The sequence below is a fragment of the Rousettus aegyptiacus genome, unplaced genomic scaffold, assembly GCF_014176215.1.
Source record: "Rousettus aegyptiacus isolate mRouAeg1 unplaced genomic scaffold, mRouAeg1.p scaffold_m13_p_5, whole genome shotgun sequence".
NCBI classification, from domain to species: Eukaryota; Metazoa; Chordata; class Mammalia; order Chiroptera; family Pteropodidae; genus Rousettus; species Rousettus aegyptiacus.
In genome coordinates, this window is record NW_023416308.1 from 5,511,346 (window position 1) to 5,537,914 (window position 26,569).

The 26,569-nt window shown below is 54.6% G+C and overlaps 3 protein-coding genes and 1 pseudogene across 6 annotated transcripts in view; 2 read left to right on the forward strand and 2 right to left on the reverse strand.

The window, feature by feature from the left end:
* Positions 1-20,531, forward strand: part of CUX2 (cut like homeobox 2) — a 330,271-nt gene extending 309,740 nt beyond the window's left edge. The window contains exon 22 of the mRNA XM_016149704.2: positions 18,812-20,531. Within this exon, the coding sequence (XP_016005190.2) occupies positions 18,812-18,827 (16 nt within the window). The 3' untranslated portion in view covers positions 18,828-20,531. The remainder of the gene's footprint in view (positions 1-18,811) is intronic.
* On the reverse strand, positions 730-7,806 carry PHETA1 (PH domain containing endocytic trafficking adaptor 1). Of its 3 annotated transcripts, XM_036221783.1 has the most exons (4): positions 7,643-7,806; positions 7,050-7,120; positions 5,218-5,359; positions 730-3,415 (listed from the first exon to the last, which is right to left on the reverse strand). In XM_036221783.1, the coding sequence occupies exon 4, from the start codon at positions 3,379-3,381 to the stop codon at positions 2,716-2,718; it is 666 nt and encodes a 221-aa protein (XP_036077676.1). In that variant the 5' UTR covers positions 3,382-3,415; positions 5,218-5,359; positions 7,050-7,120; positions 7,643-7,806; the 3' UTR covers positions 730-2,715. The 3 variants fall into 3 exon arrangements, with proteins under 3 accessions (XP_036077676.1, XP_016005191.1, XP_016005192.1); XM_016149705.2 differs by lacking the exon at positions 7,050-7,120; XM_016149706.2 differs by lacking the exon at positions 7,643-7,806 and having other exon boundaries at positions 7,050-7,614.
* LOC118603358 lies at positions 13,539-13,657 on the reverse strand (annotated as a pseudogene).
* Positions 20,532-21,123: 592 nt separating the features above from the next.
* SH2B3 (SH2B adaptor protein 3) overlaps positions 21,124-26,569 on the forward strand; it is a 34,657-nt gene continuing 29,211 nt past the window's right edge. For both annotated transcript variants that reach the window (XM_036220784.1, XM_036220782.1), the window contains exon 1: positions 21,124-21,491. The gene's annotated coding sequence lies outside the window, so the exon portion shown is untranslated. The remainder of the gene's footprint in view (positions 21,492-26,569) is intronic.

Consider the following 26,569-nt stretch of genomic DNA (forward strand, 5'->3'; position numbering starts at 1 on the left):
AATTTTTCCAGGCTGGCAAAGGAGACATGTGACCCAAGCTCTGAATCCACATGAGGAGGACCTAGGGCCTCGTCCGTCACGCTAGGCACTGTTGGCCCAGTCCCTTCCGTCCAAATCTCCCCTTTAGCCCAGTGGACTCAGTGAGTCCAAGGCGGCAGACACACAGCACGACCACCGCCCCTGTCCACCCTGTGAGCACAGCAGACGTTAGTAATCAAATCCCAGGGGCTCTGCCTCGGAACCAGCCTCGGCGCCAGGAACCTCCTCGCTCCAGGCTCCCGCAACCCCATGAACCCGAGGGCCGGTTTTAGCTCTTCCATTTGCCGCCCCTGACGTCCTCTCCCAAGGGTCGGGCCTTCAGCCCACGGTTCGCTTTCCAGATCCTCACCTCTCCCTCTGCTTTCTCTCTCCTCTGAAAAGGAACTTTGCGACTCCATTTCCCCAGATTCCTTTGGAACTCTGCCCTTCTTCCACAGGATTCCAGAGGTTTCTGTGCCTGCTGATACTTTTCAGCTGTGTGAACAGGGCAGATTTCTTAGCCTCTCTGAGCCTGTTTCCTCATTTGTAAAATAGGGCCAGTATCTGCGACACGAGATTGTGAGAATGAGCCAGGCAAAGCATCAGCTGTTGGGCAGTCAGCACGCGTCGGTCACTTCTGTCGGGCCTGCTCCTGGCTCTGCCTGGCAAATCAATCCGAGATATTGATGGGGGAAATGACACAACCAGCCATTGCTTGACAAACTTTTATTTTATTTTAGACTTTACATCCCCCTCCCAGGCTGCTTGACCCCATCTTGTGCTTTTAGGGTGGGGAGTCGGGGGAGACCAGGGCATTGTACCTTTAGAGCTTGTAAACCTGCACCGGGCGGGGCGGTTGGGGGGCGGGGCAACACCTCACCCTACCAGCTGGGTCTGGGCAGCTCCTAACACCCCCGAAGACCCAGCACCTGTGGACAAGGGCCACCATCTCCATCCCCACTGCTCAAGAATCGGGAAGGAGGGGACAGGAAGCGCACCAAGACCCCAGAGCAGCTGCTACAGAGCAGGGTGTCCAGCAGAAGGCAAGGAGCCAGGCAAGACCCTCACGGTGCCTGTGTCTCCAGCCAAGGCTCCTGGCCCTCTCCTTGGGGGCAGTGCCACCCCCACCCCGGCCAAGCCAAGAGCCAGGTACCCTGTCCCTTACCACCAGCCAACAAGAAACAAAAACAGTGAAAACACCAAGCTTTGTTGCTAGAGAAAAACCACCTATGTATTAAAAATTAAATTAAAACAGAAGCCCCAGTCAACTGAGCCAGCAGTGAGCTGGTAATTGCAGACAGAGACAGCCCCCCAATCTTCCCCGAGCCAATGGAGTCTCTAAAGACAGCAGGAAGGGCCTCAGGGCCAAGTCTGTCTGTCACCAGGAGAGATCCTCTGGGGAATAAAGCTTGAGAGGAGGTACCTTCAGACGGTCCCCAGGGTGGGGCACTGAGGACTGTAAACATGACCCAGCTTAAGGACTAGGGGCATCCCAGCTCCCCGAGAGTCTCCCTGGAAGAACAGCCACTGTGGTGAGTGAGAACAATGAGAGAGCAGTCAGTCTCCCCATGGGAACACTAGGGGTGTAGGGGGCCGAGCCGAGATGGAGGGAGGGGGTTCCAGGAGCCAAACAGGTTCGCAGCTGCTAGGCACTGTTGGGGTGGGGAGAGGGGGGAGACCAGGGCATTGTACCTTTGCCCCTGTCGGATCAACACCTAGGCCCTTGCTGGGCGTTGAGTTAGTGCGTGGCTACCCCTCCCTCGTGTAACCTACTGGAAAGTCAGCTCAGGCCACAGCTGCCCAGCCGGACTGTACCAGGTCTAGCCAGCTCCCAAGACGCCCTGCCTGGTCCCGGGCGGAAGAGCTGGTTCTGGGAGAGAGACGAGGACGTGGGTAAGGACGGTCAGGAGAGGAGCAGGAGTGGTGGCAGGGACGCACACGCCGAGGCCAGAGGGCCGCCTCCACGCCAGGGCGCCACCACGGCCTGGCTGAGGCCCAGGGCCAAATTCTGCCTGGCCCCACTCCAGGCGCGGAGCCCCGGGGACCAGGCAATCTCACCATACCGGTTACGCATTAAACCCTGCGCACCTTCTGCACCTGCTGCTCCGGGAGGCAGGCAGGGAGCCTGGAGCCAGGCCAGCTTCTCTGGAGGGCCCCGGAGCAAAGGAAGTCAGAGCCAGGTGTGTTGCACAGCCGAGCCTGCTCTCTGTCCATGTCGAGGCCCAGCTAGGAACCATGGGGACCAAGGCTGACTGGGGACTTGCCTTCGGACCACAGATCCTCGTCAGGTCCCTGTCACCACAGCCAGGACCTGCTGCCAGCAACAGGCCCGTGCTGGGTGATTCGGGCTAAGCATGGAGCTAGAGTTCCTTTGAAACCAACCCTCAGTCTTCTTGAGTCTCGGCCAGGCCCAGGATTCTCAGAACCAGGCATGACAGCCTCCTCTGGGTCACACAAGTCCCAAAGCACCGCTCAGAGCCCAGCATCTCCTCAGAGCTGACTGCCCCAGAAGGCGGCCACACAGGGACCTCGATTTCCCTTAGGACCTGACCATGATCCCCCTCAGGACCAGGCCCCCTGGTCTCTCAGGTTGGGCCTGTCAGAGTTGGGCCTGGGACTAGAGTCTCTCTAGGACTAAGACCCCTGGTGACCTCAGGGCTGGCTTTGACCTCGGGATGGGCCGCCACCCCCATCTCTTCAGGGCTGGGCCCGGTTCCTGAGCCACTGCCTCCTCAGTGCCCTGACCTCCTGCCCGTACCATTCGTGCAGCTGGGCGAAGGAGGCTGAGTCGAGAGGCCCGTTGGGCGCCGAGGCCCGCCGGCGGGGCGGCAGTGGCGGGGGCTCAGGCCCGGGCCGGGCGCCGGTGGAGGGGCTCGTGGCGGCAGCTGGCTCGGCGCTCCAGACGGCACAGCCGTTCTCCTTGGGCAGGAGGGCGCGGGGCGGGCGCGGCGGGGGCGGGCAGCCCCCCGCCCGCATGGCGGCCAGCTGCTGCTCCAGCTCACGCACCACCAGCCGCAGGTAGTCGAAGCTGGCCCGCGACAGCGCCTTCACCCAGCCCTCCATGGCCGCCTGGCTCTCCGCGGCCAGCACGTAGGTGCGGGCCCGGGCCCCCGCGAAGCGCACGGCGAAGGCGAACTCCTCGGCAGCCTCCACCAGCTCCACGGTGCCGCCCTCCAGGATGATGACGCCCACGGGCTCGCGGCTGGCCGGGTCCTCGAAGTAGAAGAGCATGTTGCCGCGCAGCACGAACCAGCGCCGGTGGTAGGCAGCGTGCCGGCCGCCCTTCTTGTGCAGGAAGCCCGCGTTGTCCACCGGCGCGTCGCAGGTGGCGTAGAAGGCCAGGCTGCGTTCGTTCAGCTTCATGGCGGCGAGGCCGGGGCCTGCAGGGGCTCAGGGCCTGTCCCCCCACCCCAGGACAGTTGTCACCCACGGCCTCACCCTGCCCTCACAGCCACCCTTAGCCGCCACCGAACTCAACACTCCTCTTCCACAAACAAGGAAAAGGAAACTGAAGCTCAAAGAGCGGCGACAACCTGCCCGCGCCCACACGACTCCAGGAGCAGAGCCAGGACTCAGCCCGGTGAGACGCAAACCCTGGCTCCAGAAGCCAGGCTCACAGCCCTCCTGCTGTCCTCCTCCTCCCCCAAACGACGTCAAGGATGCCGTCTGCCTGCCAAGCATTTTATATGCCTTAGCTCATCTCACGACAGACCTCAGTTGCCAGGGACTAGCCTGATCCCCGTTTGACAGATGAGGAAACAAAGCAGAGAGGTTCGTCACTCGCCCAAGGTCACAAAGCAAGTCGGCTAGAGCTGAAATTCAAACTCAGGTCTCGTTTCAGGCCCTGCTGATTCTGTCGCCCCTGGGGACCGGACTGGCTGACCTTTTGTAGTCCCTCTCAGGTCCCAGCTCTCGATTTCATAAATCGTCTTAGATTTGCCTGTCCATGAAATAACAGCATGAACAGAACCTATCTAAGAGGGTCAGAGGGCCTTCGTTCAAACATGTATTAAGCACCCACTGTGTGTCAGGCACTGTTCTAGACGCCAAGATGGAGAGGACCGATGCTCTTGTGGTGCTGACATGCTAGTGGCAGGTGAAGGGGGCAAAGAATGACAGATAAAATGAGTCTCCCTGATGGTCTTCAGTGCTATACAAAATCTCAGGCATGTTGTGGACAAGAGGAATGATCTGAACAGGGGTCAGGAAAGGCTGTAACGAAAAGGTAACATCTGAGCGGCGACCTGAAGGAGGTGAGGGAGGGAGCCCCTCGGACAGCAAGTGCAAAGGCCTTGAGGTAGGAACTTGGTAGTGTGCTTGGTAGAGGAACAGCCAGGCGGTCCGTAAAGCCAGAGCAGAGAGAAGGCGAGAGGCAGCAGATGCAGTCAGATAGGCAGAAAAAATTGTGGTGAAATAATCCAGAAAAAGGGCCCAGGGCATGGCTCACGCTTAGAGGGAGGGGATGGAGAGCGAGCATCGTATACTCAAAGTAGAGCATCTAACTCTGTGCAGCTGACTCAGTGATTTTATCTATCTTCCCCAAGAAGCATAGGATGATGCAACACTGGCCAGGTAGGGCTTACTGGGAGGTGGCACATGGGCCCCCAGTGAGGCCATTCATTCCCTTGGGGTCTTCCATGGCCACTATAAGGACCCACCTTGTGCTCCTGCTTCACACACAGCCTCACTCTACATAGGACGGTAGCCACATTTTTCAGGAGACAAAGTATGTGAAGTTCCTGGAACACAGTAGGTGCTCAATTGATGTTTATGCCCCAGCCTGGGTGGTGACCTGGAGGAATGAGGTATGGGTGGTGGCTCTCCCGGGAGCAGCTGGCCACAGCGGGGCGCAGCCAAGCAACCTGACCCAGGGCGGAGGGGGCGACTGCTCCCAACCGAATCCACCTTATCTCACCCGTCAGAGCAGTCAAGGAAGAAGCAACACGAGCTATGTTTTCGTAGTTAAGGCCAGCTTGTCCTGACCGAGCAGCCAGGCCAAGGCCAGAGCCGTGTTTAATCCCTGCTCTGCCTCCCTGAGTTGTGTGACTTCAGACCCAGCCTGCCTTTCTCTGAGCCTCGGTTCTCCCCTATGCAAAATAAGACTCACGCATTCTCCCTCACCGCCCAACAACCCCATGCGGACCCCGGCCCCCATTCTCCCAGGAGCCACCCACCCTACTTGTCCCATTTCCCTCCTACCTCTAAGGCCACCGCTCGCCTCCCTGCCCTCTGCCCAGTCGTGTCTCGGCTTGCTGTTCTCTGGGCAAATGACAGCTCTGTAATGTCCAAGCTGTGTGACCTCGTGCAAGCTTTAAGCCTCTCTGGGCCTCTCTTTCCACATCTGTAAAATGGGACCATAAGAGCAATAAGTCAGAGTTGTCGTGACAAGGACACAGCGATACGTGGCACTGGGCACACGGAGCTGGACACACAGTACGTGCTCAGCTCTGGTACCTCAAATACCTCTCAGCGCTCTGTCTCAGCAAACGGCCTTTGGCTTCTCCCCTCAGCCCCACCATGACCACCCATCAAGTCCAGCTGATTCCCCCTCTAACCTCTTCCAAATCACTGGCCTGACCTCTGCCCACTGCCACCTCCGCATCCTAGGTCCCGATCATTGCTTGCACGGAAGACTCCAGCCAGTATCCTCGCCATCAGTCTCCCTGACTCCACCCTTGCCCCTTCCCTGTCCCTGCTCTTCAAGGTAAGAGCCAAACTCTCCTAGGCCCCTCCACCGAAATCCATTCCCCAGAGACACCCTGTTGAAACCAAATCCAGCCACACCCCTCCTCCACTCTCAAGGCTCTGATAGCTGCCGATTTGGTGCGCACAGTTCAGTCCTCCCCGCGGCCTCGGGGGTCCCTTGCCCTCTCTTCCGCCCGTCCTCACCGAGCTACCCAGCCGCCTTTGTTCCTCGTGTTCCCACCTCAGGGCTTCGCCCTGGCCGTTCCCTCTGCCCGGAATGCCCTCCCCACATCTTCACATCTTCAGTTTGTTTGACTGTCACCTGCCCAGGGAGGCAGTCCCTGACCACCCTATAAAGAGGCTCCCCAGTCACTCTCTGATACCCCAACCCAAAACTCCCCGGGGAATTTTTGCGTGCTGTAGGAGAGCAGGGGTTTTTGTCTGAATTCCAGTGTCTGGCATTCAGTTGGTGCGCAAATACCTATAAAATGAGCCAAATAGTCATTCTAAAACTCTCAACAGCACCGTGAGGAGGCGTCTGTTCCCACCCCACATTGTACTTTGCCCAGAGGTACAGTGCTGTGCCCAGAACCCTATGCTCTAGGCAATGGCCCTTAGGGGCTGATCGTGGGGTCTCCACACCCATTAAGGCCAAAGGAAAAATAGTTTCCCCTAGGCTCAGCAGCCCTTTCCCCCTCACTGCCTACATGGGGACAGCCGGGCCCAAGGTCACCGGTGACACAGGACCCTGCTCTACCCATGGCCCCTGCTTCCTCCAGCCCCAACGAAAATGGGGAGGGAAAGGGGTTGAGAGAGGAAGCAGCCGCCTCTAGGAAGGCCTGGTCCCTGGCTTATCTCCCTACACTCATGTTGTTAAGTTCAGAGTCCGCTGTAGACACTGCTGCTGACTCGACAGCCCATGGCCAGGCAGAGAGCTGCAGAGGGCCCGGCTCCTCTCTGGTCCCGAGGCCAAGTTCTCATCACCTCCACTAGTGCAGGCTAGAGGGCCTTAAAAAAAGTCACTTCACCTTTCCAAGCCTGTTTCCTCCTCTGTGGAGAGGATTCCATGAACTAAAGTGAGAAAAGCCTGCTGGCAAACTGGGACAGCCACCAAAAATATTGCTGGGGTTTTCACAGCTTCACCTATACAATGGGAACATTAACGTCCATCCCTCAGGGAAGGGTTGAATAATCCCGAAGAGCCATTTTTGCAAATTGCTTAGCAGGTAGTGAGCACTCAGGAAAGCTGTCCAAAAGGTAAATAATTAGTTCAAGCTCTCCAGGGACACAGCTGGCCCAGAATCCCGGACACAGGGGGAAATAAGGCATGGCATTTGGGCACTCACCTCAAAGAAAGACACCAGATCATAGGACCTGGGTTCGAATCCAGCTGCCACCGTGTCCCCTAGCAGTGGGCCTGTGGGAAAGGGTGCGGCAGGTACGGGCAGGGAAACATTTTCTGGGAACCCTGAAACGGGGGCCACAGGGCCGCCAGGCCGCCAGCCCGGGGGTTACAGGCGGCCCCGCTGCCCATTGCGCGGGCTGGATCTCCAGGTCCCGCCCTGCGACAAGCGGCCCACTGTCCCTTCCTTTGTGCGTGGTGTGGGGGCTCTCCTGAGTTTCCTAAAGGACGGCCAGAGCCCAGGTGGGTGGTCCACGGCAGAATGTGGGCGCCAAGTGGAGGGCTTGTCCCCAGAGTTCCCCCGGCGGTACAAGTCCCTTATGGGGCTGGGAAGGAGGGGTCATCGGCCAAGTTTGCCCCCCTGGCAGCTGGGGTCCCTAACGGGGAAATTACCACTGTCGCGGAATCGCAAATGATCAGATCCCAGCCGAGATCTCCCCAACCGGCCGCGGGACCCCAAGGCCCACGGAGGCCCGAGCCGAGTCCCGCGACCGCCCGCAGGTCTGCCCACAGGTGCCCGCGCCGGGCCCGCCTTACCTTGCGGCGCGGCCTAGGGCGGCGGCGGCGGGACGGGAGGCGCGGGGCCGGGGGGCGACCCGGCCATGGCCCGGGACCCGCTCGGCGGCGGCGGCGGCGGCGGCGGCGCTTTGTCTCCCGGGCGGCCGGGCAGGCGCAGCCGCGGGAGAGCGCGAATCGGCCGAAAGGAGGCGGGAGTGGCCGGCCCGTCCGCGAGCCGCGGGCGCACCCCTTTAACCCTCCCCGAGCCGCCCGCCCCCGCGTTTGCCCCGCCCCCGCGTTGGCGGGGCCCGGTGGCTCCGCCCCCAAAACCGCTCTTAAAGGACCCGCGACGGGTTCACGAATCGTCAGCGCCTTCACAACGCGCTCCCGCGGGTAAGTCCAGGCGGCAGATTCGCCCGCAAAAAACCATCGGGGTCCAGGGCGGGACCGCTCACTGAAGCCCTAGGCCTGGAGTCCCAGCTCCTCCCTGGCGAGGACTGCCAGATTGAGTCAACTGAACGCCCAACTAAATTGAAAAATAACTCTACATGCTGAAAATGTTTGATTTATTGAAAAAAGCTGAATACGGGCGATTTGGGGCGTGCTGACGACGTCGGTAGAGGATTGTACTATATGTACAGGATGCCTGACAACCCTACCCTTGTCCCATAGGAAGAGGGAAAGTTTTGGAGGGCCTTCACTTCTCTACCTCAGTTTCCTCATCCGTAAAATTAAGACAGTCATCATATATAAAGTTCAGGGCACACAGCAGGTGCTCTCAGCAAATATGAATTGCTGTTCTTTTTGTTCTCCCTAGAATAACACAGTTCTGCCTCCCTTGACCTGTCTTTACTTCCTGCCCCTGCTGCCTCCTCCTGGCGGCCCTCAGGGTCTTTACTTGATCACTGTCCAGTCCTGGCCTGAGAGCCGGAGAGAAACAGAACAGACCAGGATCATATATTCATTCTGCAGCCTCTCACTAAGCGCCTACTGTGTGCCAGGTGCTGTTCCCGAATCAATCAAACAAATAAGATGAATTCTCGAATTGATTCCTGCCAGGAAGACTATTAGCCATGGCAGAGGGGTAGAAAGACTAGGAGTGTGATTTAGAAAAGATGGTCAGGGAAAGCTGCTCTGAGGAGCAAGGACCTGAAGGAAGTGAGAGAGGGAGCGTGTGGATCCCTGGGGGAAGGGTGTCCCGGGCAGAGGGAACAGCGAGCACAAAGGTCCTGAGATGGGACCGTCCTGAGCATGTTCAAATGGGGAACAGGCCGGTGAGGCTGGAGTCGAGCGAGCAAGTGGAAGAATAGTAGGAAACAAGGTCGGAGAGTTTTAGCAAAGCCGGGTTGCTTAGGGCCTGTGGATCAGGGGAAAGACTTTGCTTTCAAGAGGTGGCGAGAGGCAGATACGTGATGACATTTGACATCAGCTGAGCCCCTGTATACAACTGTACCTGATGCCACCAGGCAAGGCAAGGTAGAATTTCCCCAAATCTAGATGCTTGGCACATAACGAAAACGCCAGGCTTATGGGCATTTGGGCCTTGGCGTGCGGGAGATTTCCCAGAAGTCTATGCGTCTTGGCTCTCAGATCCCTATATGCAGGAGTCAAGGGTTGACATGAGTGAAAGAGACAAAAGTTGGAAAGCATGAGCCTAGCATCCTTTTTTTTTTTTTTTTGAGTCATTTTTTCAATTGAGGTGACATTCACATAAAAATTTAACCATTTAAAAGTGATCATAATGTAAAACAGGGTGACTATGGTTGCTAACACTGTCGAATAATTGAAATTTGCTGAGAGTAGAACTTAAATGTTCTCTGACACACACGTGCAAATTTATATGCACTATAAATATATGAGGTGATGGATGTGTTAATTAACTAGAGGACTCTTCACAATGTATATGTATTTCAAATCCTCACGATGTACACTTTAAGTACCTTACAATTTTATTTGTCAATTTTCCCTTAATAAAGCTGGCAATAAATAAAAGCAAAAAAGATACGGCTACCAAATTTAAGAAGTCACCAGTCAAAAACAATTCAGGATGGTTAGTAATACATTTACGAAGTTGTGAAACTGCCCCCTCTATCTAGTTCCAAAACATTTCTATCACTCCAAAGTAAAACCCATTGGCAGTCACTCCCCATTGTCCCCTCCCCCAGCCCCCAGCAACTACTAATTTACTTCCCTTCTGTGGATTTACCTATTCTGGACATTTCAGAAGGACTGGAAAGGGGAATTTTAAGAACTGGAACTGGATGTGGCTACCGTTACCAGGTCCTGATGATCTTACCTCCAAACCGTGTCTCAAGTTTGTCACTTCTCCATCTCTGCCACTTCTCCTTCCCAGGCCACTGTCATCTCTTGCCAGGTGGGTTGCAGGAACCCTCTCTCAGGTCTTCATTCTGCCCCTCTGGCCCCTGAATTTATTCTCTACTGAGGGATCCTAGTAAAACTTAAGTCAAGTCAAGTCGAGGCGTTCCCTTGCTCAAAGCCTTTCCATGGCTCCCCACTGCCTCGGGAGCAAGTCCAGACTCCAGAGCAACAAGGCCTTACTGGTCCTGGCCCCTGCCCGCCTCTCCAGCCTCCTCACACAGTTTCCTACGCCCACTCTCTCAACTTCAGCCCCCTGACTTCCCTCTGTTGCTAGAATGCACCAGGCTCTGAACCTGTGCATGCGCTGGTTCCTTCCAGGACTCATCCTTCAAGCTCGCACTCAAAGGTCACCTCTTCCAGGAAGGCATATGACCCCCCAGCCCCACCCCGCTGAGTCTAATGCTCTATTTCCTCCAATCAGTCACTCTTTCAACCAAGATTTAGTGAGCACTACTGTGTCTCAGACACCAGGATACAAGTTTAAAAGACTGATAAGCACATGTGTGTTCATAGCAGCACTATTTACCATAGCCAAAAGGGAGAAACAACCCAGATCTCCATCAAAGGGAGAAATCGATAAATTCAATATGGTCCATCCATATAATGGACTATTTATTACTCATAAAAAGGAGTGAAGTACTGATACCTGCCATGATGTAGATAAATCTCAAATAAAAAAAAAAAACATGCTACGGGAAAGAAGCCAGGCACAAAGGGCCACACATTGTCCAGAATAGAGAAATCCATAGAGACAGGAAGCAGAGGATCAGCGGTTGCCTGGCACTGGGGGGAGGGGAGAATGGGGCGTGCCTGCTGAACGGGTAGGGGGCTTTACTTTTGGGTGATGAAAATGTTTTGGCACTCGACAGAGGTGGTGGTTGCACAACACTGCGAATTCACTTTCAAATGCTCAGTTTTGTGTCATGTGAATGTCACCTCAATAAATTATGTTTTTAAGTGTTCCTGCCCTCCCTTACGAGAGGGAAAATATGAGGAAGCAACATTCATACAGTACATGAGGGGATGTTAGGAGCCAAGGGAAAAAAAATAATAAGAAAGCAGGGAGAGAGCACAGCGATTGTGAATGAGGAGGACTGTGAATGGTGGAGTCGCCGTTTTCACAGGAGGGGCCTACGGAAGGGCGCTTTTGAATGGAGAACCGAAGAGAATAAGGGGACAAGCAATGCAAGGATCCAGAGCGAAGGGCATTCCTGGCAGAGAGAAAACCAATGCAAAGGCTCAGGGACAAGAAGCAAGTCCAGGAAGCCATTGCTGCTGGAGCGGAGAGAGCGACAGGGGAAGAGGCCTGTGGGCTTTTCTCAGGAGCTTGGCGGGATGCCGACGAACCCACAGGGGAGCTGAGAAGGTGCAGACAAGGAGGTAGGAGAAAATCCAGGACAGGCCAATTGCAGGTAGCGTCCCTGGGTTCGAATACTCTGTGCCTACCCTGTGACACCTGCTCACTACCCTGGTTAGGAGGTAGGTCCGTCATGGCGGGGAGTTCTGTCTGCTTTGCTCACTGTTGCGTGTCCAGTGCCCAGCACGGTGCCCCTCACGCAGTAGGTGCTGGGTGACTGGGACATGATTCAGGGGCCTGAGCCAGTTCCTCCCAGGAAGGTGCCCACAGGACCTGCCGTCTTGCATCCAGATCGTGGCCTCCCAACCCTTTCTACTGATCCCCCATTTTGCTCAGACAGCAGCAGAGGAAGACAGTGGTCCAAGCCAGAGTCTGAGGCAGACTTTCCCTCCACAGTGGCTGCCCCACCCCAGAAGTGGCCAGGACCAGCCAGCCCCAAGAGGGAACTGAAATTGTCCTCCACCACAAACACCTGGCCCAGGCCACAGGCAGGGAGGGATATAGGGGGTGGGGAAGTGATAGGAGAGGCCAGAGTCCCCCAATTCCAAGGGCCCCCCTCTTCTGGTATATGTCGGGGAGAACCGGGACCTGTGCACCACCAGCCTGCAGCCTGGGTCCTGTGTATGAGCAGATTTCGCTGAAGGCATGGAGACCAGGAAGGTCCTGCCAACTCACTCTGTAGCGCCCAGCAGAGGGTTTGCAAGCCCTGCCTTAAAAGATTGCATTGCCAACTCCTCTCCTCATCCCCTCTATTATTGAGGGGGCCACTCGTCCCCAAGCCCTCTTCTCTCCTCTGCTGCAGACCACTGACTTCAGGCATACTTCCTCCCAAGGAGCAATTTAAGCCTCCTCCAAGTTTTGCCTACTCTTTATTAATAATGTATTTATTAATACATCTTTATTGAGATGTATTGCACATCGGCCCAGGGCCAAGTTCCTTTTACACAGATCCTTATATCAGCTCTTCAAACCAAGGCTCAGAGAGGGTGAGTAACGTGCCCATGGTCACATGGGAAGGGGCAGAGCTGAGGCTACAACTTAGAAAGCCAGAATGGCCATCTTTGGTATGTATGTTAAGTGGGATATGTTTTTCCTCCTGCTAGTTCAGGTCAGAATCTGAAGGGAGGTGGGGTGGGCAGGCCTGAGCCATATCCAGGATTGCGGATGGCTGATCTTGCACTTATTGACCTACGAAGCCCCTGACTCTAAAGCAACTTGCAACCATTATTTGAACTTGAAATTAATGGATTTAACATGCATATGTGGGTTTCACGCTGTGTGACCTCCTTCGAGTCGCTTCTCCTCTCTGTGCCTTGATTCCTCATCTGTAAAACTGAAGAAAAAACAGTCCCCATCTCAAGATTCTATGAGGGATTTCAAGAATAATAGCTGACATTTACTGAGCACTTGCTAAGTCAATTTGCTTCTCATGCCAACGCTGAGAAGCAGGAACAATGTCACCACCTTCATCTTACAGGTAGAGAAACCAAGATGACATGGCTTGGCAGAACTCATGCAGCAAGCAAGTGGATTTGAATCCCGGCAGTCTGGAGTGTGAGTCTATGCTCACTTCCCCTCTGGGTAATAATATAAAGCCCTTAGAACAGCACCGGCACATAGTGAGTGCTCAAGAACTGTTAGGTGTTCTTACCTTGTCCTGCTCACAAGTTTTGGTTGGCAGTTCAAACATCTTTGAGTAATAGAAAAATTTAAAAACAACCAAGTTAGTATCTTGGTGGAAATGTGGTGTTTAGGGGTTAAGAAAATCAAACTTTAGGCTCCTTGGGGGAAATTTATAATTTAATTTTTTAATTAAAAACTAAAAAGCTGGAGTGCTAGACCTGGGTTCAAAACCTGACTTGGAATCTGTGACCTAGGGCAAGTCCCTTCGCCTATCTAAGCCTCAGTATCTTCATGTGGAAAATGGAGATAAGGGCGGTTAGAAGGATTCACTGAGCTCCAGGGCTCTTGCTAACTTGTTACTGTCTGTTTATTTGAGACCAGCCTGAGGGGAACCGGAAGAATAAAGAGGGCACATACCAAACGCCCTCCAAGTCCTCACTTCTTTAGCTAACATGTTCTTTCGTTAACTTTTTTTTTTTTTTACGCAAGACAACCCTTGGTTGACCTCACAATTGCAAGGACCTTGTCAGCTTACAATCCTTATTTATTTATTTATTTATTTATTTTTATTGTTTACACCTACAGCATCTGGTCTTCCTAGGTGGTCTCCCACCCAAGTACTAACCAGGCTTGACCCTGCTTAGCTTCCGAGATCAGACAGAATCGGGCTTGTTCAGGGTAACATGGCCGTAGACCTTTTTATTTTTTGAGGTGAAATTCACATAACATAAAATTAACCATTTTGGAGCACAGTTCAGTGACACTTAGCGCATTCACAATGCTGTGCAGCCACTACCCCTATCTAGTTCCAAAACATTTCATCACAGAAGGAAACCCCATACCCATTAGCAGTCACTCGCCATCACCTCTTCTCCCAGCCCAGGTGACTACCAATCTGCTTCCTGCTTATGGATTTACCTACTCTGGACGTTTCATGTCAGTGGAATCATACAACACGTGGCCTTTTTTGTCTGGCTTCTTTCACTCAGCGTAATGTTTCGAGGTGTGTTATAGCATGTACTATTTTCTATGTATCAATTCTTTTTACGTAGCATGCTCATTAGTTTGTATGGCTAAGGGTAAACCACGTTCTGTTTATTCATCACCCACTGATGGACATTTGAGTGGTTTCCACCTTTCGCCCATTCTGAACACTGCCAGTACTGACATTCGTGTGAGTGGCCGTTTGAGTACCCTTTTCAGTTCTTTTTGGTCTCTAGCTGACATTTTGTTGCTGCCTTGAATGCAGATAAGGGAGGGGGGTGTTAAGCTATGTCAGCCACCCATCTACTCCTCGGGGTAAAGGAAGGACCTGCGAACAGGTTTAGCTAATAACAATCAGCGTCATTGATTGAGGGGCCTGCGCTAAGTGCTTTACTCGCAATTGCATTTAATCTTCACAAATACTTTGTGAGGTTGGTACGATTCTCATCCCCATTTTGCAGATGAGGAAATTGAGGCTTCGAGAGGCCAAATGGCAGGAAGGTGACAGAATCAAGGCTCCCATCACAAGCCTGTGCTTCAGAATCACCATCCACCAGTAATCACTAAAACCTTACCATTTCATGTCGTCTCAGAACAGTCTTTTGGGCATCTAATGTGTGCCAGGTTTGCACTGTGCTCAAGGGATTCAAAGGTGAACCAAACGCCAGCCCCGCCCTCCAGGACCTCGGAGTCTGGTGTGGGGGTGCGGCGGGGGTGGGAACAGAGAAATGAAGGAGTAATTGCAAGCCCTCGCTCCCCCAGAGGCCTGACACAGAGGAGGCAACCTCGCCGGGAAACCGGGGTAGACTTCAGGCAGAGGTCACGTTTCAGGTGGCTTTGAAGGATGTGTAGGAGTTTGCCAAGCCAAAGGTAAAGGGAATATCAGGCAATGAGAACAGTACGGGTGAAGATCTGGAAACAGCGTAGGGTAGATAGTGTCATCAGATGAGGTCGTTAGAATTGAGATTGTGAAGGACTTGAAACGTCAGGCTGAGGTGTCTGAATTTTATTCATAAGGTAGTGGCCGTGGAGGGTTTAGAGCAGGGGAGAGACATAGTACATGATCAGATTTGTCTCTTGGAAATTAATACTACTAATAATAGGATCTATTAAGCATTACATGAATCATTTTACTTAATTTTCACTACAGTCTGTGAGGTAAGTTCACCTCTTATTCCCACTTTATAGATGAGGAAACTGAGGCTCAGAAACCCCAAGTCACTTGCCCCTGGTGACGCAATCAGCACCGAAGAAAGCAGGCAAGCATTAAACCATGACCCAGGACCGTGTTCTCGGTCTTGGTAGCCATTTGTGGATGGACTGGAGGTCGGACCTGGAGCCTGGGAGGCTTCCGGGAAGCTGGGGGCGGGATCCAGGAGCGAGGGTTCCAGGAAGAGGACGCAGGCGAGGATGCGGGGCTTGAGGCAGCCCAGGAAGCCGCTCCCCAGCCCGCCAGCTCCGGGGGCCGCCAGGGGGCGCCAGAGCTCCGCGCGAGCCGGCAGCCGGGCGCAGGACCGCGGCCGGGGAATCCGAGCGCCCCACGCGGATCCCAGGCAGGGGTGGAGACCGCCGGAGAAACTAGGTTGTGCGTCCTCTGCGGAGCCATTAGGGCCTTTAATTACTGGGATTGGAAGTGAATAATTATCCGCGGGTCCTCAAGCCACTGAGTCACTTCCCCTCAGAGCCAGATTCCCCGGGGTGAATGCGGGGTGGGTGTGGGGTGTGCGGCCTCTGGGCCAAGGTCAGAATTCCGAAGCCTGAGTGTAAATCCCTGCCAGACTGCGTACCAGCCTTGTGACTTGGACGCGCCCCTTCCCCTCTTCGTGCCTCAGTTTCCTCCTCTGTCAAATGGAGGGAAAGAACATTCTCTTCATAAATTGTTGGGAAGATTAAATCATTAACCCTTGTAAAGCCCAATAGTGCCTGGCACATTATGCTCTGCTAAGGATGAATTCTGTTATCACCATTATTATTGTTATTATTATTTGGGCACAGTGAGCAGTTAAGTACTGGGGTTCTGCAATCACATAGGCCTCGGGGTCCAGACCAGCCTCTTCAGTCACTTACCAGCTGTGCAACTTTGAACACAGCATTTCATTGCCTTGTGCCTCAGAATCCTCATACGAAAATTGGGAAAACTCATGGCAAACCCCTCCTGGTGGGGAGGAGGTGGGAGGGTGGACTATTGCCCGTGATGGTCTTGGCTTGGTGCACACGTCCGTAAATGGAGTGCAGGTCATAAAAACTGTTCATTCTTTTCTTAAACAAGGACTTGGGACCATGTTAGTGTCAAAGACCCTGAGATGACAGAAAAGGGAGCCAGAGCCACAGGAGAGAAGCAGCTGGCTTAGGCATCAGGCAGGAGCCCACACTCAGCAGGAATCCAGCGGGGGCGGGGGAGGGGGGGTGAGGGGTGGGGCGGTGGGGTCTGACAGCCCAGGAAGAAGGAGCAAGGGCCCAGGGACAGAATTCTTTTCCTATGCCCTTTCCTGAACCTCCTGACCTCAGTTGGACCCTGATGAGCGGGGTAAGGCTGGGTTGGGCACCCCCAGAGCCGTCTTGTTCTCCATGTTAGTTATGTGCAATGTCACTAATGTGACTTTGTGGCTTAAAAGTCCAAAGTCTCATCTAAATCAGTTATGAGACTCAAGGTACAGCCATTCATTCTGAGGCAAATTCCTCTCCTGTCGTGAAATCAAACATGTCATGTGCCTCCCAAACACAATGGTGGGGCAGGCAGAGGACAGGCATTCCTGTTCCAAAAGGGAGAAACAAAAGAAGGAGTGGCAAGTCCTGAGAAGTCCGAATCCTTAAGGCTCTAGAATAATCATCTTGGGCCAAATGCTCCACCCGTCAGTCCCCCTGGGGCTGTGCTCAGGCCTTCTGCGCTCACCATGCTGCGGGGGTGGGGGGCGGGGGGGGGGAGGGTGTCTGCTGCCTGTGGCCACACCCACATGCTGTTCCCCTATGGCTTCACTGGGTGCAGCCTTGGAATTGCTGGAACTCCTGGAATCATAAGCAGGTTGTTCTACCAGCTGGGAGCCACGATGGCAACCAGCCCGCACCCGTGACTCTGCTGGTGGGGGCTGTCTGAGGTGGCCTGGCCCTCGAGGTGGCCCTCTGCCTGGGTCATGCTGCTGGCAGCACCTCAGAAATCTAGGTGCAGGCAGCCACACTCCACGGCTCTCGGCACAGGCCGGTGAGGTCCAGTCTCCAGAAGTGCCTTTTACAGATACGGACACCAGGGACTCCATTCGCCGGCTGGGTGACCTCGAGCAACAGTCTTTAGTCTCAAGCCTCAGAGTTCTCGTCTGTAAAATGAGTGTGAGGGTCTCTTGCCCACAGAGCTAGTCTGTGTGGTCACCACTGTCACAGCTAATTCTATGAGCATGTGTTATGTGGCAGTGGCACCCAACTTCCTAAGCTCTTAATGTAAGTTTTCTCATCAAATTCTCCCCCGCTACCCAATGAGGGCAGCCTTACGATTGTCCCCATTTTACAGATGAGGACACTGAGGCTCAGAGAGTCCAAGTGACCACACTGCTAAGAGGATTCTGAACACAGAATTCGAAGCCTGTCTTAGTGACCCCAGAGCCTTTGTTCTTAATTATGGGCCCCCTTGGACAGTGTATCCTGTCCTCAAAGTGGGGAGAGACTCTAACGACTTAACTTTTCAGTGCCTCAGTTTCTTCATCATAAAAAGGGGACAATAATAACAATAACAGTATCTGTCTTAGGGCTGTCATGAGAATTAAATGACGACCTATGTAGAACACGCAGAACTGTGCAGTCCAGGACAGTAGCCACTAGCCACATGTGGCTGTTTAAATTTTAATTCACAAACATTAAAGTCGCAAAGGCAGTTCCTCAGAGACACTAGCCACCTTTCCAGTGCTCAGAAGCCTCATGTGGCCAGTGGTGACTCTACTGGACAGTCCAGAGAGAACATTTCCATCATCACAGAAAGTTCTGTTTTTCAGGATTGGTGTAGAGGAATGCCTAGCATCGAGCAAGCCTCTAAAACTATTGATCATATTATTAGCTCTAGATCTGCTAACTATTATAATTATAGTGTTATCACATTTGTTACTGTTAATCCTGTCCCAGCCTACTGTTATTTTTATATTTATTATTAATCCTGTAACTATTAAATGCAGTTATGGTTAGTCCTAGAACTGTTAACTATGATGATATTATATTACATTTATTATTAATATTATTCCTAACATTTTGTTATTCTATATTTATGATTATTATTCCTATAAGCTTTAGGGTCTATTATTATTAATCCTAGACCTGTTAACTGTTATTATCTTATTTATTATTACTGCTAATACCCTATTGTTATTTTAAATTTGCTATTAATCCTGTAATAGTTCATAGCAACTATTATTAATTAGATATATTAACTATTATTACATTATATTTATTATCAACCCACTCGTTATTAATCCTGTACCGCTTAACTTTCATTTTGTTGCCGTTATTAATGTTCATTGTTAATATTAGTGTTAATGGCATTAATAAGTACTTATTAACACTGTTATTAACTGTTGTTTTGTTATTATTAATCCTGAGAGTCTCCTGCCCTGGAACTTGTCAGGCAGCAGGTGCTTTCACGCATTGGAAGGAATTGCGGTGGGACCTGCCCTGCCCAGACCACCTTGCTCGATTCTGCGGGGAATTCGAATTGACCTCTTTCAGATCTTTTGGGGCCCCAGTGACCTGTGGAGGGGGAGGAGCCACAGCCAGTAAGCCTCCCCGCGGAGAAAATGAAATCGGGCTCTGAAGCGTGATGCCTTAAAATCTAGGGCAAGGCAAGGTGATGGAAGGGGTATTCATTGTAAACCCTTTGCCTTTCTAAGGAAAAACAGAAAGTGAGAAGTGTCAATCACAGAGAACATTGAAACGAGAAACTGGACTTCGGAGGGGATGCTGGTGAGAAGAAATTAAGCGAGAACCACTTTGGGCTTCAGAGAAATCTGGCGCGAGAGAACGCTTGCACGGTGATTAAAAAGGAGAAGAACCACAAGTCTCCATTTAAGTCAGCAGAACTGCAGTCTGGGCAGTGAGAGGGAAAGTGCTTGTGGCTGGCAGATTCCAGCAACCATTTGACAACTGCTGTGTACCTAGCTGCTCTCTTGGTACTACCTGGCAGCTGTTTGACTGCAGGCAAGTGACTCCTCTCTTCGGGCCTCAGTCTCCCCAAGTGTAATAGATAATATAGAGTGATCAGTTTAGGTATCCCCTGATACCTTCCCTCACTATTGTCCCACGTCCTCAGATAGGGTGTAAACATCACTGGGGTACCTCCTAATGGGTTGCTAACTGCAGACTTTTCAGCTCAGACCCAAAGCTCAACAGGTCCTTCTGCTCAAAATCCTCTATGGCTCCCTCTTGCTCTCAAGAGATTTCCAAAACTTGTCATCAGGACCTTCCAGTCTCCATGTGACGGGCCTACCTTTCCAACTTCATCTTTTCCCATCTATCAGTCTAGGTATCACCACTGCCTTCTTGACTGTCCTCAAACACACCAAGTTTATTCTCACCTCAGGACCTTTGCACTAGCTGTTCCTTTGGCCTGGAATGCCCTTTCCTCAGACCTTATCACGCCTGGATCCTTCTTGTGTGAGGAGGGGCAGCAGGATGGTCTCAGCTCCAATGTTACCTCCTCAGAGAGATCTTCCCTGAGCCTCCAGTCTAAGACAGCCTCTTCTCACTCTCCATCCTGTAGTTTTGTCATCTGCATAATACATTATCCCATTTATTTGTTCATGCTCTCTGTTCCTCACCAGAATGTCAGTTCCATGAAGGTAAGGTGTCTTGTTTACTGCTGTGTCCATGGCACCTATAACAGTGCCTGGCACACAGTAGATATTTCATACATATTTATGGAAAGCATGTGTTTGTGGTCAGTTCCTCAGTTCCTTTAAGGTTATGGGACTCCAAGAACCCTACAGCAGACTGGCCCCCCTTCCCCTCTCTGGGTGGAGGCTGGAAATCCCCACCTTCTGGGGGAACCCCTTTCTGTAGCTCCAAGAGCAGAACTAGGCTTCATTGTTTCACACTCACTTAGCTGTGTTTTCCCTCGGGCAAAGTCCCATGCTGTTTTAATGCATTAACTCATTTAATCCTTGCAGGAACCCAGTGGAATGAGTACTCTTATTATTTCCATTTCACAGATGAGGAAATTGTGGTATGAAGTCTAGTCATTTGCCCAACGCTAGTAAGTGGGGGAGGCAGTGGAATGGACGAGTTTGCTGTCTGGGAAGGGGTGATGTGGCCTCTGAAAGCTGAGGGCGTGAGCGACTTGTTTCAGGTGTGGGAAGGAGAGAAGAGTAGGCATTCCTTTTTCCCCTCCCTCCCATGCGTCGGGGGAAGGGATGTCGGAGCGTATGCGCCACCTCAGATTGGGGGGGACCCCACTGTCAACCTCACCCCGCGTGAGACCCTTAGAGAAAATGAAAGTAGTCCGGGGGAGAGCAGGCAGGGAGGCCCAGAGGGTTTGGGAGCCAGCGGTTCGGGAGAACGTCCTGGAGAAAGATGCACTCCTGGAGTAGGGTGACGGATGGTCGGATAGAGGCTGAGGCAAGAGCAGAGCTGAGTGTGGGGATGGAATCTGAATGGGGGTACTGGGGTCGTGGCGGGACGGCTCCGCAGAGTCACGGATAGTCGGGGCCGGGCAGGGTTGGGATCCTTCCCGGCCTGATGATGAAAGCGGCGGTCGCTATTGCACCCACCCGCCCGGCGCGCGCAGATAAGGCCCCGCAGGAGGGAGTCGGCGGGGGCGCGCCCCCTGGAGGCCAGGCGGCTCGGCCCCGCCCCCATCCCAGGCCCCGCCTTCCCAACATCTGGCCCCGCCCCCGCGGTGGTCTGCGGGAACTAGGTGGGTGGGGCCAGGGTTGTCCCGCCCCTCCGGCCGTTCGTTCTTCAGCTTGCGCGATGCAAAATCGGGTGGGCGAGATGTGGGCGTGGCTTAGCAAGGGCCCCGCCTCTCGTCGGGCCCGAGTTTGAGACCCCAGGACCTGGTTCGCAGAGACCAGGGCTGATGGGTGGGGCCAGCTCCAGCCCCGCCCCCTTGGGCTAAGCCCGGCTCGCGGGCGCACAGGGGGTGGGGCCTAGCGTGGTCCCGCCCCGCCCCGGCCGCCCTCCCCCGCGGGCTCGGCTCGCACAGCCGGTTCCTCTTTACATAACGGCGCGGGGCGGCATGGGCTCGGGCCACCGCCTCCGCCCGGCCGCCCGCCCGGACTATCGCGGCCCGCGGTGGCGACGGCGGCGGCAGCAGCAGCAAAGTTTCCCCGGCGGCGACTCGGGGGCGCATCCTCCCGCAACTGTCAAGCGCTGGCGGCGGAAATGATGAGACGCTGGCCATTTTCCGAGCCCGGGTTTCCTGCCTGAGCCCCGCTCGAGCGAGCCGCGAGCCAGGAGCCGGAGCGCGGGAGAGAACGCGCCCGGGGCGGGGGCCCACCCGCCCCCTCGGGATTTCGGGCGGCCGGGGGCGCGCGACGCCATGGGCCGGCCGGGCCCGGATCCCCTCTCTCCCAGGTAAGTCCGCCTTTGCTGGTGCTCCCCTCCTCCGGGGCTGAGAGGGCTTTAATGGGGGAAGCAGAGGCCCGTGTCCAGTTCTGCCCGGTGTTTGCGCATTCCCACAGCAGCCTAAAATGTTGTCCAGCAGCTAACTCAGATGGAGGTGTTCCGGGTGACCCTTCCCCAGCTCCTGCGACGCCCTCCCGGCGACACCCCCACCCACACACGTGGTGGGCATGTAATGGGGGTAGCTGAGGTAGTGGGGGAGGCGCTGAGAGACGGTAGGGCTAACACCCCCAGTTCAGCTCATAAAGTGACCCGGCCCATGCAGGGCAGCAGGCTGCCTCAACTTGTGCCTCCTGAGGAAGGGTCGGGGATCACGCTTGGTACCTTGAAAGTGAAAGCAGTCAAACTGAGGCTGTGAGCATGGAAGAGCTCTGCAGTCACCGCTCCCTACCCACTCTCCCAAGCCAGGCCATGTGGCTGAGAGGGCAGCAGCCCGTTTTGGGAAGCCTCTCTCCCTACTCCCCCCGCCCCGTTGTGGGGGTAGGCAGGGTCAGGTGCCCCATGCCACTGAATTTGGGGGTTCGCAAGGGTTAAGGCAGTTCCAGAGCCCAGGTCTCTATGGGCTAGTATCCTCACAACTAGGATCTGGGGCTCCAGGTGAGTCCTCCCACGGGAAAAGGGGAGCGAGATGCTGTGCGCTGGACTTTTAGGTCCGCAAGCTGGGAGGGTATTTCAGAGGCCTTAAATGCCTGGTGAAGAAATTCCCCTCACTCCCTCCCTCCCTTCTGTGGCCATCGGGGCTTTTGGAATGACAGGGACTGCATTTGAGGAACTGGGGAGGAGGGGCCTGCCTGCCGGCCTGCCTGTCCCGCTTCTTTATTTCTTTAGTTTCCTCATTCTCCTGTTTCTCTTCCCCATTCCCGCGCCACGATGATGTAGGTGAGGAGGTCATTGCCTGCAGCTGGGGGCCTCCAGGGAGGGGCATGGCCAGGCAGGACGAGTGGGAGGAAGTGAAATTGGGCTTGGGGTGGGGGCTTCAGAGCAGAGGGCCTGTCAGGGCCAGCTTTGGAGGCAGGGGGGACAGAGATCTAACCTGACTCGTACCCTCCTGGCCCGGGAGGTGAGCGTCCCCTGACACCACCAGCTGCCAGGCTCAGCTGGGGCTGCTGGCCCATCCTACCTCCCTATTCACAGCCCAGCCTCCGGGCGCCTGCCAGGGCGGTGGGTGCGTGGGTCTCCAGGGTTGTGGGCGAGAGTCGTGTCTGGATTTCCCATCATTGACCTGGCTGCCAGAGCGGAAACAGCTCCGGAGGCTCCCCGGGGCCTGCGGGGGCTGGAGACACAGCCCTCATTGGGGGAGTGCAGGCAGAGGCCCGCCTGGGCGGGCCGGGGTCAGCGGGTGAGAGGCCAAGGCCCACTGGGGAAGTTGGAAGGGTTTTTAATACACTTTATTCTGAGCCTTTTCCCACAACCCTCCTCCGGGAGGGAAAATCCTTCCGAGCCAAAGGGTGAACATTCCTCGAACTTGCTGAGTCCCTGTGGGCCACAGAGATGTCGCCTGGGAAGGGGCTGGACTGAAGTATCAGCTGCTGGGATCTGAGGACCGTCAGGGGCTCAGCAGCAGTGGCAGAGGAGCGTCCTGGAGGCTTAGGTTCAGTTCTCCCACTGCCTCTTTCTAGCTGAGGGTGGGGTCAAGTGACTCGTGAACCTCAGTTTCCCATTATGTTAAATGGGGTAATAGCAGGTTTGTGGTAGACTTAATGAGCCAGTGTGTGAGAAGCACCTGCTGCCTGGCAGAGACAGGGTTCGGTGACAGGTGGAGGTGATTTATCATCAGAGTCTCCGTTACCAGCTGTGGAATGTTCATTAATGACAGGTTGAGCTCTTGCTGCGTGGTTAGCTCTGGGGCTTCCTGAGTCTTGGGGACAAGAATTCTGAAGACCTGAGCAGGGCGAGCTCATGGTTGCTTCCTGGCTGTAAAGCTTTGCTTAACCATCCAGCCTCAGTTTCCTCATATGTCAAATGGGTTTGATAATAGGACCTACTTCTTAGGGTCGTTGGAAGAATAAATGAGGGAATTCGCCAAGTGTTTAGAACAAGGTGGTCAGGAGTAGGAGCAGTACTGACGGGGAGATCCGTATTAGCCTGTTCGTCGTGGATGTTAGCTCTGCTTGTTTTCCTACTGGGTCTCCCCACCCCACCTCCATTCTTCTGAACCCTGATCCTTCTCTCATAGAACTTTCTAATACAAATCAGATTCTGGGGAACCAGTCCAGATACGGTGGTAGCCTGGGCCCAGCAGGCGCTGGGTAGCCCTCAAGTAGTCAGCCCATGGGGCTGCTTAGATGTCGGTTTAGCGGTGCCACCCCAGGACACCCTCTACCTCCTGGAACCTTTTCAAGGGCAGCAAAGGGCCTGGGCATAAGGCACTTGGAGGGACCTCCCGCTGCCTGTTCTACGGCCCAGCCCACACATTTTGAGTGGTGGAGACAGGGCATGTAAGGCACTTAGTGCTGGGCCTAGCACCTGATGATAATAATAATTGGCACTATTAAATGAGAGGCCTTTCTTATTAATTTCCCACTTGTCCCTGATAGCAAATGTGGGCTCTGCCAACTTCTAGCTGTGAGGCCTTGGGCAAGTTACTTGACTTCTCTGGGCCTAACCTGCCCATCGGGGGACGAGAATCCCATTCTCTCCAGGGTGTAGGAGCCTGTATGTGAGCTCATGTTCGAAGTGTATGATCCTGGCACAGAATGTTGGGTATCATTGCTATAGCTGTGTTACCTACCTTGAGTTTGTTCCTTAACCTCTCCGAGTGCCAGGTCTCCTCATTTATGACATGAGAGTACAAATGAGCACAGATAAGGTTGTTTTGAGAAGAGGCATGCACAGTGCCTGGCATACAGTCAGTGCTCATTAAGCATGAGCTACTCATGCCAGGTTTCCTGAGAAAACCGTCCTCGGGGACCCCCGGGTGTCCAGCACTTTGGCTGGGCGGGGCAGGAAGCCGCTTCCATCCTGCCGACCTCAGAAGCCTGCCTCAAAGTGTCCGGAGGTGTAATGCAAGTTCCTCTTTCCCAGCCAGACCCTGTTCCCAGCTCCCGTCCTCCCCGAGGAAACTGAGGCGGGCAGGCTGCCCAAGGGAAGTGACTCAGCTGGGGTCACTCGCTGAGTCAGGCCTAATTGGACCCAGGAGCCCTGCGCCCCAGCTCCCTGGCTTCCGGGGGCCTGAGGTCCCTAGGGGACCTGGCAGGTCCAAAGGCCACAGCTGGACACCCACTTGCTTGGGCCCTGGTGCCTGGGTGACCATTATTCCTTGGTTTGGTCTTTAGGGTCTCACTGGGCTGCTCAGCCCAGTGTCTTTCCTCCCAGCAGGGGCAAGGGGCACTTCCCCAGGAGAGCAGGTCCTTCTGGCGTCGCCCCCCCCCCCCCGGCCCCGCCCAGGCCGGAAACCCGGCATCGGAGCAGATGGCTGGAAGATTTTTCCTCCCACGCCACCCTGTCAGGGGTCGGTGAGGGGGGATGGGCAGAAGGCTTCCTCAGGAGCCAGGCCTGGAGCCCCTGGGGGCCTGCCCGGATGTGGGCCCCCACCCTGGCTGGCCAGGGGGAGCCTGCTGCTGCCCCATGTGTCCCCAGGGAGGCCTGGGAGGGAGGAAGTCTGTGCTCTGCTCACCGGGAGCTGACTCACAGGGCGCCTAAGGCGGGGTGCAGGGAGGGGGGGCTGGCTTTGGGCGGCTGTGGGGGGTGGGGACTGAAAATGCGATCAGGGGAAGTGGACACCAGCGGGTCTTTGGCACGGAATCTGTCCTTCAAGAGCTGGCACTCTGGTGTCATCTCACAGGAGGGGTCCAGAGAGGATGACGAGTGTGGGCAGAGGCACAGGAGTGGGTGGGCTTGAGCACACCCTTCCTGAAGCCCCCAAAGCAGCACCGCTGAGAGCGGGTGGGAGCGGACCGGGGTGGTTCTCCGTGTTAGGACTCTTCTCTCCTCAACCCGGGGCAGTTGAATGCAGTCACATGCTGGGAGGGAGGAGGGTGGGGTTTGGAGAGTGCTGCCTGTTCTTGGGGATGGCTTCTGGCTTCCCTACCTTCCCGAGCCTAGCCGGGCCGGGGCGGCAGGCTGGGGGTGGGGACAGAGGAAGCTAGAGGACATTTCCTGTCTGACAGACCGTACTGGCCTGATAAATGTCCCCAAGCCTAGGTGACCCGAGAGGGGGTGCATTAGGGCACTGCTTGCTGCCCAAGGGTCTAGGGCAGACCACACCTCTCAGTCTCCCTGGGGCCCCAGAGCTTTTGCTCTCTACTTCCTGGGGGCTTTTCCAGTCTTGCCAGCTTGAATGGTGTGAAATGGCAGTGGGCCATCTTCCAGACTATGTGTTGGAATCCCCCCAGCTCTCTGGGCCTCCTTGGGCAGGGGGTCTGGGTTCCTAGAGAAGTTAGTACTGTGGGTGGGAAAGACAAATGCTCCCTGTGGCTAAGAGTCAACCCAGAGGTCTTCCTGGAGGAGGTGTCTCTGAAGGTGTGAGACTTCCTGCCGAAACATCTGTGATCTGGAGGCAGGGGTGCTGTGGACCTGGGGGAGGGTGGAGGTTCTTGACTGGCTCATTTTAACTTCATTTACAACAGTTTAAAATATGCTTCTGAAGCCTTGGCAGGTAGAATTCCCATAGGTGGGTAAAGGTTTTCTCTGCACCTGGGCCTGATAATCAAAAGGGAAATATTAGCTTCCCAAGATGACATTACCCAGGATGATTGGGTAAAGGAGAGTCCTGAGAGTCCCGTCTCTGGGGTGATGGGTTAGAGTGGGCCCCACAGCTGTGAGCCAGAAGTCCCAGCTGTTTAATGAATGTCCTTGAACAAGGGACCCCATGGCATGGGCTAAGGCTTCGGGGCCCTGGGAAGCAGATCCCCCCACCCTGGTGCTGGGATGAGCAGGGAGGCAGCTGCCTCCATCTCCCCGCGTTTGCTGTGGGGATGTGGGGGTGGGGCTCCAGGATGCAGTCTTCCTGCTCCACATCTAATCTCTTGTGGGATTCAGGGCTATCTTGGAGCCCTCCCCCACAACTGGTAACTTCCTGCCCAGAAGGC